This window comes from Lathamus discolor, chromosome 5, assembly GCF_037157495.1.
Source record: "Lathamus discolor isolate bLatDis1 chromosome 5, bLatDis1.hap1, whole genome shotgun sequence".
NCBI lineage: Eukaryota > Metazoa > Chordata > Aves > Psittaciformes > Psittacidae > Lathamus > Lathamus discolor.
The window spans coordinates 3,512,041-3,530,455 of record NC_088888.1 but is presented as its reverse complement, the minus strand read 5'-3'; the positions used below and the strand labels follow the sequence as shown (position 1 = coordinate 3,530,455).

Genomic DNA, 18,415 nt, shown 5'->3' with positions numbered 1-18,415 from the left:
GTTGTGCTTGGGAAAGAGCTGGCGGTGCAGTAAGGTGGAAATAGCAGTGGGTTGTGTGTTCTGTGTTGGTGCAAGTAAAGAGGATATGATGGGAGTTTGAGGTGGGAGATGAGGATGTGTAAATAGGGAGGTGGTATGGCTGAGTGTGTGCGGTTAGGTGGGGTGATGCCTGCAGGATATGAGAGTGGGAGGGTGGGAGAAGCTGCTTGGGCAGCAGCAGGGCAATATTCAGTGTTCATGATGAAGCCTTTTATTTCTCTTTGCCCCCTAGATCTCCTACCCCCAAAGTGATGAGGACAGCGATGACTCTGAGGGAGAGAACCAGGAACTTGCTCAGATTGACAGAGGTAAAGGGATGTGCTCATGTTCTTGGAAGTATCTCCTTCTCTGTCCTCAGTGTACCACAACCAAATACATTGAATCAGTCACCCTGTAGTCTTTTGGACCTCACAGGTAGAAGCTGGTGTTATCAGAAACTGCAGTCACACTTTTCTTACCAGAGGTAGATGTGTTAAAGCATCAGTGCTGCAGAGATGGGGCAGCAAAGATTTACAACTGAGCCAGTGGCAGAACTGGGACTAAAAATTCATCTTCTGTTCCATTCTTGTGCACCTGCATCATCTTTGTTCTAGGTTTCCTTTTCCTTGAGTTCTGACCTTTACTTACCTCATTCCCCTGGGCTCATTTTCTACTTAGCTTGCTCTGTTCCTGCTGTACTGTTGGTATTAGGCAGCCCTATTGACAGAGGATAGACACGTGCTCTGCTGCTGTTTCTGAATCTGGTAGAAAGCAGCTTAGAGCATCTGTTGAGCTGTGCTAAGTCTCTGCCATTTGTGTGTACCCTGTGTTTTATTGTTGTTTAGCCAAATTCAAGTGGGTTCTTATGCTAAGGCAGAAGTAAAATTCCTGACCCACAGGAGATGTCCTATCAAAATTAAAATCCCTGCCCCATATGCTTAACATAGAAAGAGCTCAGTAGAACAGGTAAAGTGTGCCCAGCTTATGGCTGAAGGCAGGCTTTCTTGTATGACAAGCCTTGTAATAGAAAGAGGACTTTCACCCCCAGAAACCAGATCTCTGTTATTTGAGCCACAGATATGATGCTTAGAATAATATAACTTACTTGCCTCCTTTGCCCTGAGAACTGGTCATTAGAACTTAATGGTTTTAGTTGGAAGCAAGTTCCTCATCCAGGAGATGAGGTGGGCAGCAAATCCACATTCTTGCTCTGCAACTAGACTTCCAAGTGACAGTTTGTGAGGGGATGTCTAGCAGTCTAGTCTAAGCAGAAGTCTGGAAACTTCCAAAGGGAAGCATTCAGCCAGAGTGGGTGTCTTCTGGGGAAGAAAAGGGAGGAAAACAGCTCAGTTTACCTGGGAGAAGGTAAAAAGCACAGGTCAGGAAAAGGCAGGCCCAGGGCATGGGACACAGAAATGCTTTGCAACTACTCTCTTTTCTCTTCCCACCAGAGAGAAGACGGAATTGTACCCTGACCCCTCTGGCCACCAACCAGCTCCAGAACCAGGAGAACCAATGCTGCAAGGTTCGTGCCCTCCTCCACGCCAGCCTTGACCGCCACAGCTCAGAAGAGGAGCTTGAGCGCATCCACCGGGAGTTTGCGGCTGAGAAGCGGAAGTGGTCGCAGGTGAGCAGGCTTGCCTGCTGCAGTGACAGCAACAACACCTCCTCCAGCGACGATGAAGTGAAGAACCTGTGCGCCATGTCCTTCCGGCCTGTGGCAGAGCCCGCCGATGGCCTGCACGCCAGCCCCAGCCCTGTGCTCTTCAGTGCCTCCCCTCCCAAGAGACTCCAGCCCTTGGTGCGGAGCACAGCCTCCAGACCTTTAATCTTCACAAGTGTTGGGGCAGGCCTTGAGCAAGTCATGCCTTGTAAGAGACATCGACAAGGGTATGGGGATAAGGTCAGCAGGCCCAGCCTTGACCTGGAAAAAATGCAACAGGTAAGAACTTTGTAAGAGGAAGGCAGCATCACTTGAGAGAAGGTGATGTAAGGAAAGACATAAATGAGTTACTGGGGCAGGGTTCAGTAAATTCATAGGGCTGCTTCTTGTGAATAGGTCTTCTTGCGAATACCCTCTTTAAGCCTACTTCTGCTGTCTGTCTAGGGTACGCTAGGCCTAAGTGTAGATACCAAAGTGTAGATACTCAAGTAGCTGCTGCTACTTGAGTGGCTCTTACTACAGTTGGGCTGTTCTCTTGCAACCCCCATTAGGAAGGCAACCCCCATTAGGAAGGCAACCCCCATTAGGAAGGCAACCCCCATTAGGAAGGCAACCCCCATTAGGAAGGCGACATCCTTACTGTCCAGTTGATCACACGATGCAGGAACAAAATTGCTGGAGTTGACTTGTGTCAAGTTACCCTGCTGCCATGATCTGACCCATACCAGTTACTCCAAAAGAAATGAATTGCTCAGGGGTGTATAAGGAGACACCTTTGTGATGAAAGTGGTTGTAGACTTGATGATGATAGGTATTTCCACACTTGTTGATCTCCTTGGAGCTGAGTCTCTCTATGCCTCCTAGGAGTTTCACAGCAATGTAATCCAGTACTTTCCACCTTTTTAACACTTTACAAAGGATTACAGCTTGCTCTAGATGCAGTTACTCTTGGTTTTGCAGGACCTGTGTAGGGGCCTGGGGTTAAGGTGTGTAAATGCCAGGAGGCTGCCTTATTTCTGTAGTGGCTGGGAAATGGAGTGCACCTGGTACTGGTGTGCTGGGCTGCCCTGTACAGTGCCCATCTGGCATCTCGTTTCCACAAGGCATTACTGCAGAGTTAGTGTTCCAGCTCCCTCTTGATTACTTATTTTTCTTGCACTGGTGTAGAAAAACTGTTTGAAAGGGTACCTGCAGGCATCTGCTGAGCCTGGTAAACTGCAGGAAGTTAAAGACAGTTAATCTTAATTCTGAATTTCCTCTTGCTAGGGAAGAATTTTACAGCCTCTGGTTGGTAGGATGTACTAGTTTTAACCTCACTAACAATACTCCCTTTAAGCCTACAAGATGAACCCACTGAAAGAAAGGACTATATTTTCCAAGATGTATGCAAGTTAGACTCCTCCATTTCCCCATTACATTGCTGCTTGTTCTCAGTCCTGCTGGCAGCATACATCTCATGAATACATAATTCAGGGACTTGTGGTTTCAGTACAGTTTTCATCACTGCCTCTTTGCTCTTCTAGCCAAGTTTCTGCTCACAGAACATTCAAAAGGCCCAGTCTTGCATTTCACATCACCCAAATCTTCTACTGATACTGACAGACTTTAATTAGTCTCACATCCTAATGAGATGAGAGAAAAGCTGGTGAGCTGGTGCCCAGCTGCCTGTTCTTTTGGAGTGCATGTGAGTAAATGCAGAAATGTTCCTTTAGAGCAGGTGCTTGCTCTCATTTGGATCCCAGGCATAACATCTACCTACTCTGCCTTCAGTTCTTCTCAGCAGTATGTTGGTGAAGGTTAGGGTATAATGAAGTAAGCTTTTTGAACTGTTGTTGTTTCTCTGGGCAACCTTGTGAGAACAATTTGCTCCCTGGTCTATCTGCTCTCCACACTTCTCAATTGAGGCAAAGAGTTCTGCAAAAGATGTTGGAAGCTGGACTGGAGTTGTGTGGTTTTTAAAGTACTTTTACACTTGTAGGTTGTGGAATCCCTGTGATAAAAAGAGGATGTTCACCTAGTGGCTTTAATTTAAGAGTGTACTTTGGTGGGGGACAGCAGGGACATAACACATGCAAAGCAAGATGTAGCCTGAATATTGAAACAGTGTGTCATCATTTGCATCATTTTTATAGTTCCAGTTGGTTACTTGTCAACCAGTAAATCTTGAAGCTTTATGATGACTTCTTACTTGCTACCTGTACTTGTTTCTGCTACAAAAATGGCAATAGAATTGTGTTGTAGGTTCCATATTCTGACATTTGGATTCCCATCAGCTTAGCTGAACTCAGCAATCTTATTTCTCATGAGAATGATCTGAAAATCTGGGGTTTGAGTTCTGCCACAAATCCTCGGGCAAGTCTTATTCCATACCTCTATTCCCCACCTGTAAAATGAGACCAAGGTGTTTCTTGATCTGTTTTCATTCTCCAACAAAACTGGTCTTAACCACCTGGGCAGCACTTGGCATCATGTGTTTTTCAGTCAGGTAAGCAATTTAAGTGAGGAATGACAATATTAAACTGGCTACTGTAAGGCTTCATCTGGGCTCTTACTTTCCATTCCTGCAGCTTTGTGGAGCTGACAGATGACAAAGAGGATCAGGCAAGATTAATTTGTACCAGAAGCAAATGTGTTCTAAGGCAGAACAGCACTTTTGGGTGCGTGATGGGGTATGGGTCACTCAAGGGTTGAAGAAGAGATGTTGAGTGCTTTGCCTTTGCATCAAATCCTGTTTATGTTGGATGGTGATGGAAAATTAGGCCAGAGAGCAGCTCTGTGGGATGTCTTGGGGATGTTCATTGATAAAAAGCTCCACAGGAGCTGGCAGTATGTGCTTGCAGCCCAGGAAGCCAACTGTATTCTGGCCTGCATCAAAAGGAGCGTGGCTAGCAGTTTGAGGGAGATGATTCTCCCCCTCTGCTCTTGTGAGACCCGCCTGCAGTACTGCATTCAGCTCTGTGGGCAACACCACAAGAGGGACTTGGCCCTGTTGGATTGTGTCCAAAGAAGGGCCACAAAGATGCTCACAGGGCTGGAGTACCTCTCCTATGAAGACCAGCTGAGAGAGCTGGGCTCATTCAGCCTGGAGAAGAGAAGGCTCTGGGGAGATCCCATAGGAAAAGGGGGAATGGTTTTAAACTGCCAGAGGGTAGATTTAGATTAGATATTTGGGGAAAAATCTTCAATATTAGGGTGTCGAGACACTGGCACAGGGTTGTCCGGGGAAGCTGTGGCTGCCCCATCCCTGGCAGTGTTCAAGGCCACGTTGGATGGGGCTTGGAGCAACCTGGCCTAGTGGAAGGTGTCCATGGCAGGGGGTTGGAACTGGATGAGCTTTAAGGTCCCTTCCTACCCAAACCATTCTCTGATTCTAGGAAGTGTGGGAGAGACCAAGTGGGTTAGGGGTAATCTGAGCACATTTAAGGTGTTAGGGAATTGCTATGCTTCTGCCTTCATGGCCTGTGGGCAGATGGAAATCTCTATTATCTGGGCATTTCAGTTCAGCCTCCCTCAGCAGGGAAGGCTGCACAGGAGCAGGCCTAAAAAGTCCTTTTCTGGTGAGGTGCCAGGCCATGCAGACACCCATGCCACAGCAGTGAATGACCTCTCCAGACACCCCTTGATTATGGTCCTTGGACAGCAATGTCATTACATGCAGGCCCTGCTGCCATCCACTTGCTGTTGAATGAAGACGGTGTGTGTCCTAGAAAGCCTGTGGTTGCTTCCACCCTGTTACCTTTGACAGACCTGGCTTTTACAGCAATGCTGAGAGCATAAGGTCAAGGAGAGCAGGGACATCCTTGAGGTGAAGGCATGGAGGGATGCAAGGGTTGGCTAAGGTGTAAGGAAGTCCAGGGTGTCACAAAGACTCCATGGAGTTGCTGAACTTATTCCCAGCACATGAGACTAACTGGTCTTGGCACATTGTGTAAATGGAGAGGAAGTAAAGGGTCCTTCCTCCAGTGCTGTTTAGTGGGACTGCCTGGAGCTCCTTTGAAATCTTTCAGCAGCTTGAGAAGCCAGAGTGTAGTGTTTCAGGGAGAGAGAACATAAGATATCTCTCTTGGAGGACAGCAGCTTTGGGTTGGCATGATGAGCAATCCAAATTGTCCTCATTTATGTGTGGGTAGGTGGCTAGTAAGGAAAGCATTGTTTTAAAGTACGAGGCAGGGAGTTTGACTACAAGGGTGTATTTCCAGTTACACTACAAAGTCACTAGTAGTTCTGAGCAAGTTGTGAAACCTTCCTGCTATGGTTTGCCTGCATGCATGATTAGATAATATCAATACTCTTGTCTTATGGAGGCTTAATGCATTATTTAAAGTGCTTTGAGGTGCTAGGGTGAAAAAGGCTATCACAGAAGAGAAAAATGCATCCTGTGCTAACATTTGGATTTCTCACTGCGGGCACTGCACCCCTTTGGTGGGTGGATAGTTGCAGTGCACAACAGGTAAGTGGGAGTCCATCTTGGCCTGACACTGAAAGTGGCCTTAATACAGTGTGAGCTCTGATCTGGGCTTAGCTGTGTAATACCAAGCCCAGCAATGCTTCTGCTGAATGTTTGATTGCTGCTACTTTGGTTGTATTGGGCCTGGTAGGGTGATTGTCACTTGGAAGCTTTCTTGGGGCCAATAGTGGTTGCACCGAGGCTGCAGGGCAGCACTCAACACCCATGACCAAGGACCAGTGTATGACCCTTGGCTCACTGAGGTCAGGCCTTTGGGCTGCTAATGACTCCAGGGTGAGATTCCCATATCTTTACCACAGCTGGGCTTTGCCCTTGTCTGTCTCTCCAGGACTTGACAAATAGCTTCCAGATAGAGAACGTGTGAGCTCCTGAGTCCTTTTCACCTCTTGGCCTCCCATTTGAATCCAGGCCTTGTCAGCTCCTGAAGATTGTTATCATCTGTTTGCTTGTCTGAACCTGCCTCTGTGCCGATGGGGAGCTGGAAACCCCGGTGCTGGTGCTGTCTCTACCCTAAGCCTCACTCTCCAGAGGGACTGAGTGGACCTGAGGGGCTTGTGCTTAGTGTTAATGGCTTACACCATTTCCCAAGCAGCCCCATGCCAGAACTTGTCTCTCCCAGTTGTGAGAAACTGGGCCATAGCAGCTCTTTGTCCCAGGGTGCAGCAGAGTGCTTGCTGAAGCAATGCAATAAGGAAACTGTTGCAGAAGCTGATTGCACCATTACAGAATGAGAAGTCCTGCTTCTGGTAACCTCCTGCAATTTTGCTTGTATTTGTCACCCCCAGAAATATTCTACACCAGCTGTTCCTCCAGCACAGAAGCTCCTGTCCATCTCACCCCTACCAGCATTTGGCACCAAAGCAGCCAGCAAAACAAAGGCTGTGCCTGGCTGCTGCAAGGCAATCCGAGCATGAGAAAGTCTGGAGCTGAAAATGACTGGTGGTCCAGGCTACTTCCCAGCCGGGATGTAGCTCTGGGACTCTAGGCATAGACCACATGAGTGTGCAATGGGGCATTGGTAGAGGTGTCTTGTTCTTCGCACATTTGGAGGAGCTGAGTTGATGTTCTCTTCTGGCTTGATGTTTGCTACAAGGACTCTGGCTCAGTGCCACCCGGCTGATGTCTGGTTTGCTGATTAAGGCACTCCTAGTTTGACAGTGGTGGAGAGGGGGGAGTGGGAAGGAAGGGTGCTGTCTGGAAGGTAGAGAGACTCAATAACAAGGGAAGGCATGAGGAACCCCACCCTGCCCCGAGGGGGTGATTATGACTCTGCCAGGCAGCAGATACCTCTTTCTCTGTGTTCCCTAAGTGTTCCCTGGATGGTTATCTAATCCAGGCAAAAACATGCCGTAGTGGAAGTGCCTGCATGCTGCTGGGCTGGATGAATCAGAGCATCAGAGAGCAGTAACCCATGTAGAACTTGGCCTAGCTGCTTCCTAGAAAGGGTAATGATTTTCTCTTCTTTCCTGAAGGAGGTAATTGGGCTGACTATGTTTTCACTTCACTGACAGTAAGGTTCACCTGCTGCCACGGTGCCAGGCTGTAAATGCCAAGGGCAAAGCAGATAGGATAATGTAATCCTATTCCTAAACTCTTGGCATCAGTGAGTATGACAGAGGTTAGAGCATTCTCACAGAATGGTTGAGGTTGGAAGGGGCCTCTGGAGATTATCCTGTCCAACTGCTGTGCTCAAGGATGGTCACCTACAGCCAGTGGTCTAGGACTGCATCCAGACAGCTTTTGAGTATTTCCAAGGATGGAGACTCCATAACTTCCCTGGGCAACTTGTGCCAGAGCTTAGTTACCCTCACAGTAATCGTGTTTCCTGACATTCAGAGGGAACCTCTTCCTGTGTTTCAGCTTGTGCCCATTGCCCCTGGTCCTGGGCACCACTGAAAAGCACAGGCTCCATCCTCCCTTCAGATATTGGTGCACAATACAAGAACAATCCAAGCTCTCTAAGCCACTCCTCATAGGAGAGATGCTTCAGTCCCTTAATCATCTTTGTGGTCCTCTTTTGGACTTTGTCCAGTAGCTCCGCATCTCTCCTGTCCAGAGCTGGACCCAGCACTCCAGGTGTGGCCTCACCCCATGACATCTGTTGATGCTGTGTTCACCTTTCAGGTGTGCAACTTGCGAACCTTCATTCTGATCATGCATCTCTCCTTGGACCTCTTCTATCATTGTGTTAGCCCTATGGCAGTGTGTTGGCTTGTCTGTTCCTAGTGCCAAACACTTCAGCTCTTGTCCCTTAATCCCTTCCTTCCCCGTTTTGCCTGAGTGCATTTTTCACCTGGTCTTGTAACACATGCAAAGGGGCATCAGTTCAAGGGGGAGATGGACAAGTGAGCTACTCTGTGTGCTTCTTTCTGGAAATATTTATCTGTCTCTGGGTATCTGGCCATGTAACTTTGCCTTCTTTTCCTAGGAGCTTGCATGTTGGTGAATATAGCTACCATGAGACCTAAGTACCATTTGGGCTGTCTCTAAGCGTAAGCCAGCAGTCTGAACATCTGCTGAAACCTCTGAAGCCTGGTTCCTTGAGGTGCTGCTTTGAATCATCAGAGTGGGGATTAGGTTGGTCAGAGCGATTTAGAGTGCACCAAAGAGCTTGGGTGAAGGAAAAGGAACATTAGGGAAGGAAATTAGATGTGGCTGAAGTTTGGAAAAGTACGTGTTGAAGGCAAGAAAAGAGCTGTGGGGAAGACAAGATCAAGAATGGGTAGAGACAGAGCGAGAGAAAGTAATTTTGTTGTATTAAGATTCCCAAAGGGACAATAATAGTACCCTGGCACCAGTGGCAGTAAATTGTGAGCCTAAAGTTAAAGCCGATGGCTTATCATTTAGATTGGCAAGCTTGCTGGCTACCTTCCCAATCCTGCTGTCCTTTTTTCTCTAAGCTCTAAAGCTTGGTAAGAAGGTATTAGGCTAAAGCCAATTCTTTGGCTGCAGACCAGAGAGAGGAGATCAAATGGGCATATGGGCACCACTGGCATGCGTCCTTGAGATGTGATTTAGGGAGCAAGTCCCGAGTGAGGGTGGTGATACTGTGTGAGGCTTGAACTCCTGGTGTGACTGAGGGGTAGGTAGGCCTGGAGGGAGTAAATTTGGGGGTGGTAGGGGAGAATGTTGCCACCTGAAAGTGGCTGCCAGAATATCTGCGTATGGATGGACAGGGCTGGGGTCTTGACCTCTATCCCTTTTTCTCTCAGAGAACCACAGAGAATAATGTCTGCTGAACAAGTAGAAGGAAAGCCCAGTCCCCCCGTATTTCCTGAAGTGGTTCATGGTTGGCTGGTGGCAGGCCACACAAATCATCACTCAGCAAACCCTAGAGATCCTAACTGCAGGTGGAGTGAATGGCAGTCACAGAGCGGGTGCTGGGTTGGATACCCAATTGTGTCCATCTTGCAGCGTTTTCCTCTTCTTTCTCTTGGGAGGTGGCTGTTGTGGATGCTTTTTAAATAAGGTTTTCCAAAGGGTGTTTTGCTTCTTGTTTTGACACAGTACAGTGCAGAAGGATAATGCCGGCACATTTTCTTCCCCACTGTCTCAATTCAGCCCAAGTAGCCTTGAGGGCCTGGCAGATTAAGAAGTTTTGCTGTAACCTGTTTGTACTTTCCAGCAAGACCAGTTAGTAGATGTTGCTTGGAAATGAAGGCCAGAACCTTCTCTATAGTGCTTTCTTCTGGAATAGGGCTGGATTGTCCTCAGACAGCCTTGGTGTGTCTGGACTAGAAGTGCAGCCTGGGTTGGGTCCCCATGTGGCTGTTGATACCTCTCGTTTCCTACTCCTCCTGCAGCATGTGGCTCATTGTGATACAAATATCTCATCCTTGCCTGGGGAGAAAAGGAGTTTGCAGGTGGCTTCACCATATGCTGCCACTGCCCATGTTGTATTTGGTTTGCGGATGAAGTTACATCTTTTGCTTATGCTAGCAACCTCTGAAAAGGAGAAAGCCTTACGTTTACCTCTTCAGAGGAGCGGTGAGGTGAGCTTGAGGAGACTAGAGAGGGTAAATTGCTATTTAGAACCAAGCTGGTTATTCCTCATGTAGTCCAGAAAGTGCCTGATGGCAGTTTTCGGTCGCTTTTCTTGCTGTTACATTGATTAAGAAACTGAAATGAGCACAAGAGGTAGGTTAGGTTTTTTCTCTTGTTCCTACCCTACCACCACGACTAAGTGTTGCATTCCCACCTTGAGCACTTACGCAAATGACCAGTCTCTTAAAAGTCAGCACCCATAAGACAACAGGGGCTGCGGCTGCTTGAAAATCAGATAGTAAGAGGCTTGTTCAAAGCACTACAATGGTATCAAGGAACGGAAAGTAAGAGCTTGTTTTTCCCTTTGTTTTCCACCGGCACTGCTTAGCCTAGTATCTCTGAAGCAGGACACTGTCCTCATCCAGCACGGCTTGGCACCGGTGCTTGAGAGGTGTGCTTTCCACCCTGCAGTCTCCCCTGGGGCACTGCCTGTGTGAGTGAGAAGGAAGGAGGGATGTGGTAGTGTGGGTTTGGAATCAACAGAAACAGGGCGGTCCTGTGATGGTGCGCATTAACTATTAATGGCAGGCATTTGTGCTCCGGGTCTGCCATGGCACACTGAAAGCAAGCAGCTTGTCCCAGGGTAAGTCTGACACATGGAAATACAGCAGCCATTGCTGTTCAAGAGGCAGAAACTGGCCGAGCTTTTAAGGCTAAGCCTACAACTAGAGTAAACACTCTAGGAAATACTCTTTTTGGACAAGCTTTGGCATAGTAGAATAGCCAGCCTGGCTGTCAACAACACAGCTGTCCTTGGCATGGGCTGGGGTTTAGCTCTGATTTTCTGCCTTAGCTCTGAATAGCCTCTCCATTGTTGGCTCACATGAGAACCGCACTGCTGGGCTCTGCTCACGCTCCCTTTCAGCCTGTTGATGTCAATGGGAGTTTTGGGCATTGGTCCACAGCTCATCTCGCAGGAGGAGGCACTCAATAGAGGCCTCTATCCATCTCCATCCACATGTAGATGGAGACTGAATTAAACCAGAGCAGATTCTCTTCTAAACCTCCCTGCCCTTCTCCAGAGCTCTGTTGCCAGACACACACTTCTTGCTGAGCTGCAGTTGGTTTTGAGATGCCCGGTATGTCAGAGGTGAACCTTTCCTCTCCAAGGCACAAACATATAATTATGTTCTTTTCTGAATTCAAGGCTTCAAAAGCATAGGTGTCCTGGAGGCTCCAGGTACATTAAAAGAAAGCACAAATCAAGATACTTAAGAGAAGCCCTATTAAGTTTGCTGGTTTTCCTTATTGAAAATAATCTTTTCAATCTCCTGTTGGACTTTGCTTGTTCATAGAAAGCAATTTCCATAGGAATGAATTCACAACACTGAGGATCCTCTAGAGTGTTAGGAACTTAATATAAATGAAGTCTGTGGTCATATCTACTCTAGGCAAACTGTATTTCTAAATCTAAGAATGTGCTTGTGTTTCAAGACCCTGGCATATCCTTGTAAGCTATAATTTCACCTTCATGCCTTTGATTATGGAAAAAGTAGGTTACACAAAGGATAAAACCCTGAATCACTTTGCAAGTTACTTTGCAATCTTATTGTAAGCATGTTCCTTTTTGACGGTATTTTTGCCTACCTATGGAGATTTCAGGAACCTCTCTATTATCTTGCATATCTCTTCAGAGGCTCATCAGACATCCTCTAGGCTCTGGTGTGATAGGGTGTGGGCATAATACATGATTAAGAAACAAAGTACAGTTTAACACATCCTTTTCCAAGCTGCGAAGCCTGTGGATCTGTGCAGTTCCTGGTATAGGTAGGAATATCTTTAAAATGGAGCCAGTCACGTGTCTGGTTTTCTCGCTGCTGTTAAACCCATTAGCTGTTATGTTACAGGCCATGTGGTCTGCAGCTGGGGAAGCCACCATAGGGAATGCCTTGGGTTTGCTCAGGAAAGTCTGTTACTGCCATTGTTTCCCATATGTGCAAGAAAGACGGGCAAACCTCACACAAGAACATGCTGTACCTGGCCAGGTGATAAGACACTATATTGAGGTAATAAGACACTATATTGAGTTTTTATTGTGGTTCTGAATCTGGTGTATCATCAAATCAAGCTCTTAGCTCGTCTTCAGCTCAATAGAATTTCATGTCATCCTCTGAATAACATGGCCAGCTCTAAGTATTGTTAGAGGTAGGAGTGTAATTATGAGCAGTGGAAGTGGTGCTGTTGGAAAACGTGATTTGAAGGCATGTGTTTTGAGCAGAGGGAGTTCTAGTAGACATTTTTGTAGTGTTCTTGTATCTTTTCTTTCATCATACAGGCAATGTAGCAGCCAGACTTGAGAAGAATAAGTATGGAAAGGCATTTTTGTGCTAATTCTTCCTGTCTGCATTTTGCAGGCTATCACTATGGGCAGTTGTGCTTAAACAGCCTATAGGAAGACCCTAAGGATTAGTGCAACAGTAAACCACAAGAAGCTGAAACAAATCAGATTGCTATCTCATAATGGCTGCTGGTAGGGTTTGAAGTGTAAAGCAGTGGTAACTACTGCTGCAACTGTGAGACTTGCCTATGCTTGGTCCACTGTATAAAACTGTACTGAGTTGGGACACTGGTTTGTTTGCTTTCCAGATGCAACCACCCAAATCATGCAAACTACCTCAAAACTATTCATATAAATGTGGTATCAATGTTTGCTTTGATTATCAACTTTTATGTGCACAGAGGATCTTAATGACCTTGGCCTTGAGACATTCAGGTCTCTCTTTGGACTCTTTCTTCTTTCAATGAGATGACCTGACATTTTGTTATTCTCCAGTGTTGTGGGTGAATGAGTCCTCTTGGTCCTAGGACATGACTGCTTTGTAAGCATCAGATGAGCCAAAATCCTGAACGGAGAAAAGGAAACAACAAATGTATTTGTGTGTTAAAATTGATGCACGTATTATGAGCATTGACATGTGTTATACAGGCTGTGATGTGGATCTTACAGGCATTTGAGTTGAAGGCATATTTCCAATGATTTGGAAAGTGGATCCTGATGCGCACAACTGAAAACAATACAAGAGGTCAGCAGTTCTCCAATTAGTGCTTTGGGCACAGCTATAAGGGTTGCCATGCTCTGCTAACAGGGGCTGGGGAGGTGGTGGCCTGCTTCTGGCTCTGAGCTGGTTCATCACTGCTCTCACATAGAGAAGGTTCAAAACATTGCAGGAGTGAGATGTGTATCCTGTACTGGCACCCATGGACAAGAGGAGATGCTGAAGCTGAGTGTGCTGAAGTGACCAGAGAAAGCACAGTTTGCTGGATTGTTTTGTGTCTTGCACAGGGGAGGCTTCCCTGGACCAGCTTCTGGGCCATCTGGAGTCACATGCTACCATGAGGATGTGAACAAAGAGGATGCAATAGGGTATTGGAATCCACAAGTGCTGATCTCCAGTGCTGAAGGGGATCATATACCTACTTAAGAGGAAGGACAGAGTACCAGGTGGGGGATACTGGTGCCTCTGAAATCCTTGCAAGCTGTTCGCATGGGTACAGGCCTAGGTCAGCCCTTTTAAAGCTGGTGATCAAACCTCATCAGAAGCTCTGAGCTTCAACCTACAAATCCACTTCATGGACATCTATCTGAAGACAAACAAATGGTCTCTCAGGCGTGTTAATAATCTTCTGGCATGCAATTTCTAATACATTACTTGTTTATGTAAAATTATTTTCATGTGCCCATGAAAACAAATGAGATCTCACAAATAGCATCATATGAAAGGAGAGGTGCTGAAATATGCTGTGGGGCTGTGCAGACATGACGTGTACATGTGTGTGTCTTGGGAGAAAGAGTGGGACTCTGTGCCCTGTGTTCAGGCTTTGTGGAGCCTGAGCAAGCTCCATGGCTCAGGATGTTTGTTTGTTTGACAAGGCTCGTTTTGGCTTCCCAGAGCTCTTTACGCAGGCAGCTTGCATTTCACTTTTCTTCAGAGCTTCTCCACTGTCCACACATCCAAGTTCTCATCTGAAGATGTGACCTTGGGTGTGTTCTGCTGAAAGCTGCCTTTGTGAGTGCTCCCAGCAGCACCAGCTGAACCCAAGGCAGGGGTTCCCATAGGGTAGTGTCTCTGGCACTCAGCTGGAGAGAGGGTGGGAGGTGATTCAGTCATGTTTTGAGGTTTCTATTGTGAAGGACAGGCCATGCCTGCCTGCCATGCCACTGAAAAGTCCTTCCTTCCTTGAGTCCAATGAGTATACCCCATGTTGCCCTATTTTTGGTAAGCTCCGTTAAGACCAACCATCTAGCTAAGAATCTGCTAAAAAGGTGCATATTCCAGATTCTCCCCAGACCAACCCACTGATCTCTATTGTACAGTTACTGTGATGGATTAGGCAGGTACAGTGTGGGGTTTCTACTTCCTGAAAAGTCCCTTTTATGCCTATACTCTTTAGAGCAGGCTTTTGGGCTCACAAACAGGCATTCCAGGCCAAGAATTTATACTTAAAACATAAATACATGATATCAACATCTAAAACATTCACGTTGGCTCAAAACCATGAAGAAATTGGCTTAAAAACCTAGACTTGAAAGATTTTTGACCTTTTTCTTTTACCTTCTCTGCGTACAGCTATTCTTTCCTCTGCCAGGCTGAACCTGTGCAAGCATGGAGTCTCCTTCTGGAAATGTGGTTTCCCAGGTGCCTAAGCTGTTCAGTTTCTGGCTGGTATGCACCAGAACCTGTGGCTTGCAGAGAGCCTTTGGAGTGTCTTGTAGGTTTTTCAGTTAGCGGATGGTGTACAGGTAACCTGGCCCTCCTCCTTGTAGTGCCTGTGTGCAGCCATCTGTGGATTCTCTTCCTCTCTGTGTCCCTGTAATGTCACAGCTGACAAGAGCCTGTACCTTTCATTGATTTGAATTCTTTTTCTTGTAACTCAGCTGTGTGACTTTGAGAGCCCTCTCTTGTCTTCCTGCTTGGAGGAAACTGTTTACTCTATTGCCTGACTTCCACTAATGTCTTAATCCTTTCTTGGTGTGCTCAGGGACAGCATTTAAGCAGCATTTCCCATGTGCTGTCAAGGGGAACAGGATAAAGCTGCAAGCAGCAATGTGCCTTCTGCCCTTCCTCTGCCTATGGTGAAAGTCCATGGGGAGGGAGGGCTTTGGACTCGCATCCGAGCCAAGGCTTCAGTTAACAGTCACAAGCTGGAGCTGCACAAGTGACATACACTACAGAGACATAAGATGATACGGTAGACCAGACTGGGTGTTCCCTGTGGACAGCTTTGCTACCAAGGCCAGGAACGAAGCGAGGAAACAGTCACGTTGGCAACCCTGAATTAAAAGCCTTGTAAGCTTTTCCTCAAGAGCTGCTACCATGCCTGCCAGCTGTGAAACTAGACCCTTCTGTTCCTTCACACCCCTCCCTCCTCCATTGCCAGGCTTTAGTGAGCAGGAGGGGCAAGCCCAGCATTTGAACTTTGATAACTTTGGCAAAGTGCAGCTGAGTGATAGGGAATTAATGAATCTTGCTCCTTCTTTGTATTTGTGTTACTCCACAGGTGCTGGAGGTTTTGGTCATGTCTGCTTGCTACACAAATGGAGCTTTGCATTCTTTCCAGGCCTCAAAGAAAACCAGTGAGGGATTTGGGGCTGGCGAGGGGTGAATAGATGAACCATCTGATGTACCCCGCAGACCAGCAGACTCAGACCCTGCCAGGCAAACCAGCAGGGGAAACGGCTGCTGAGGCAGAGATGCACCATGCAGAGTGTTCACTTCCTCCATCCCCAAATTCAAATCAAAGGGCTAGTGGTAAAAGTGCCAGGGCAAATCTGGCCTCTTATCTGTGCCTAGGGGGACAGGGCTTCTGTACAGATCCAGAGCATATCTGGAGACCATATGCCACAAAGGTGACAGAGGAGCAGTAGAAAACCAGTCACCTGGACAGTCTGTTTGCTTAGACCATAACTGTGTAAATTGGTAGCTGTGTTTGCATTAGCTCTGGCAGTAGTGTAATAGTCAGTGAGAACTTCAAAAAGCAGCCTGTAATTTAATAACCTTATCTGCTTCCTGCTCCCTGGGAGTGGTGGGAATTCAGATGCCCTGCCAGGTGGCAGACCTTCCTGGCCAGGCTTGGGCTCACACTCTCTTGTAGTGGGCACTGCAAGTGGGTTGTGCTGCTTTAGAGAGCAATCACCTGTGGGATAGACTTGCTGTTCTGCCAGGTAAGACTCACCCCTGGTTCAGGGCCATTTTGGGTTTGCTGTAGGCTTTCACCCATTTCTCTTAAGCAGTGACAGCTGAACCACTCCTAGTAGCATACAAAATAAGGTGATGAGTGACACTGTGATTAGAAAGGATTTTGATAACCACAGAAGTTAATTTATTGTCGCTTTCATGGTCTACCATTTGCCGTGTGTGATCTCAGGCAGGTCCCTGCAGTACGCTGTTTTGTAAGGCCTTGTCTGGCTTTTTTGTTTCGCTTCTAGTTTGAATTTGTTCTCAGTGATCACTTTAGTAATCAGCCAGCATTCCCTCTGCTGTCCTGTCCAGAGATGCTAAGTGGTCACTATTTGCACTATACGGAGGCCATGGATTCGTGCCACTTGCTGGCAGAGGTTCTGCCTGAAAAACTGGGGCTCCTGTGTCAGTTAGAGATGGGGTCCTTTATGACAGTGTTGAAAGACCAAAATTACTGATGTTTTGAAGGCAGATTGAGGGTAAATGTTGCAAAAGAAGCTTTAATGACTAATTCAACTGAATATGAAAGAACTTTCTAAGGAACTCAAAAGCTTTTCAGGATATCCACAGCATTACCACAACTTACAGGCTTTGGATGCTGGAGTTTGTTTTCCTGGGAGGAGCCTCTTGGCCAAAGCACTTGAATTAGCCTGTATTTTCAAGTGCTGTGAGGCTGTCAAACTTCTGGTGGAGCAGTTTGCAGACCGACAGATGATAACTGTGATTTAAGGCTGTGGGTGAAATGCAGCCCCCATGGCGCTGTGCTCATGTAGGAGCTGGGAAGGCCTGCCCCTCTTGTTTCTCTGCTGATTATAGTCATGTGTGCCTGTGAGCCTGAGCCTGGCTGGGGGGTAAGGTCAGCTGGAGTTGCCTCAGCTTTCCAGCAGTAAGGAGGAGCCCGTGACCTTCTTCTTCCATACAGTTTTTGTACTGCAGAGCTAAAAGGTGATGCCAGTGCCCTAGCAGCACTGCTCAGTGCCAAGGAATTTCAAGATCCAGTCCAAAATCAACCTACAAAATAGATTTAAAAGGTTTTTTCCTTGTTATCCTCCTAAACCGATTGGGAGGGCAGAGCCAGCTTTCCCCCTTGCAGAGCACCCATCTCCATGTTGGCAGAAGGACGGGAGCTGTGGTCTGGCTCCCTTGTGCTGTGCCGCATGGGCATAGAGCACTGAGCTCCTGGATAGGAGACATCTGCGAAAGCAGAGAGCACTGGGCTCTGATGTTTAAGCCCAAAGGCATTGGTGCTGTTGTGTCAGGGAGGGACTGATAACTTCAGCATCCCCACTGAGCTCTGGCTAGGGCCTCGCTTGTGGGAGCATTGCCTTTGGAGATAATCTCCTTCTTTTAATTCATCCTGTGCTGCAAAAAGGGCCCTGCTAAAATGCTCCACTCGGTACCATGTGGGTGCTGCTGCTTTGCTTGCATGTGTGTGTCACCTTTCTCTGGTGTCCAGCAGCTGTGAGCCTCCTGCCCCTGTGGACCCCTGGGCCATCCACCCCATGCCACGCGGTGGGACGGAGGTGGGCCTCGGTGAAGCGGAAGCCTGCAGCCGCAGCGTGCTGCACAATAGCCACTCTGTGCGGTGCCCTGACCTCATCTGCCCACTGCCCGCAGCTGCACTGCTGCCCTGCGCCTTAACCCTCCGTGTGCTCTCCCTGCCTCAGCAGCGGTGGGCTGGGACAGGCCGTGTTCAGCAGCAGGCTGGTGGGGAAGGCTGTGTCTCCTGGCCCAAACCGGGCTCTAGGGGCCAGTAGGGAAAGAAGTCGGGCGGGCTCCTTGCTCTCCAGTGCCTTCCAAGGAGAGAAGGGCCATGGGGCTGTGCTCCCCTGGCCAGCTCTGTGAGTGCACCAGGAGTGGCATTGGGCTGGAGCTCACACATTGGCATTGCCTCTGCATTAGTGTCTTCTTCATTTCCCCCTCGCAAGAGGCATCATGTCGAGGGCCTTTAAGCCCTCTGCTTGTTGGGCCATTGAGCTGCTTCACTGCCTTGCTGTCATTTTTTCTTCTCTTTATGGTCATCGCATCACTGGGCATGGTTTC

General features: G+C 47.6%; 1 protein-coding gene across 5 annotated transcripts in view; it reads left to right on the top strand.

Moving 5' to 3' along the window:
* LOC136014606 (uncharacterized) overlaps positions 1–18,415 on the top strand; it is a 73,767-nt gene that overhangs the window by 36,928 nt on the left and 18,424 nt on the right. For all 5 annotated transcript variants that reach the window (XM_065679448.1, XM_065679450.1, XM_065679447.1 and 2 more), the window contains 2 exons: positions 272–347; positions 1,470–1,960. In XM_065679448.1, the coding sequence (XP_065535520.1) occupies positions 272–347; positions 1,470–1,960 (567 nt within the window). The remainder of the gene's footprint in view (positions 1–271; positions 348–1,469; positions 1,961–18,415) is intronic.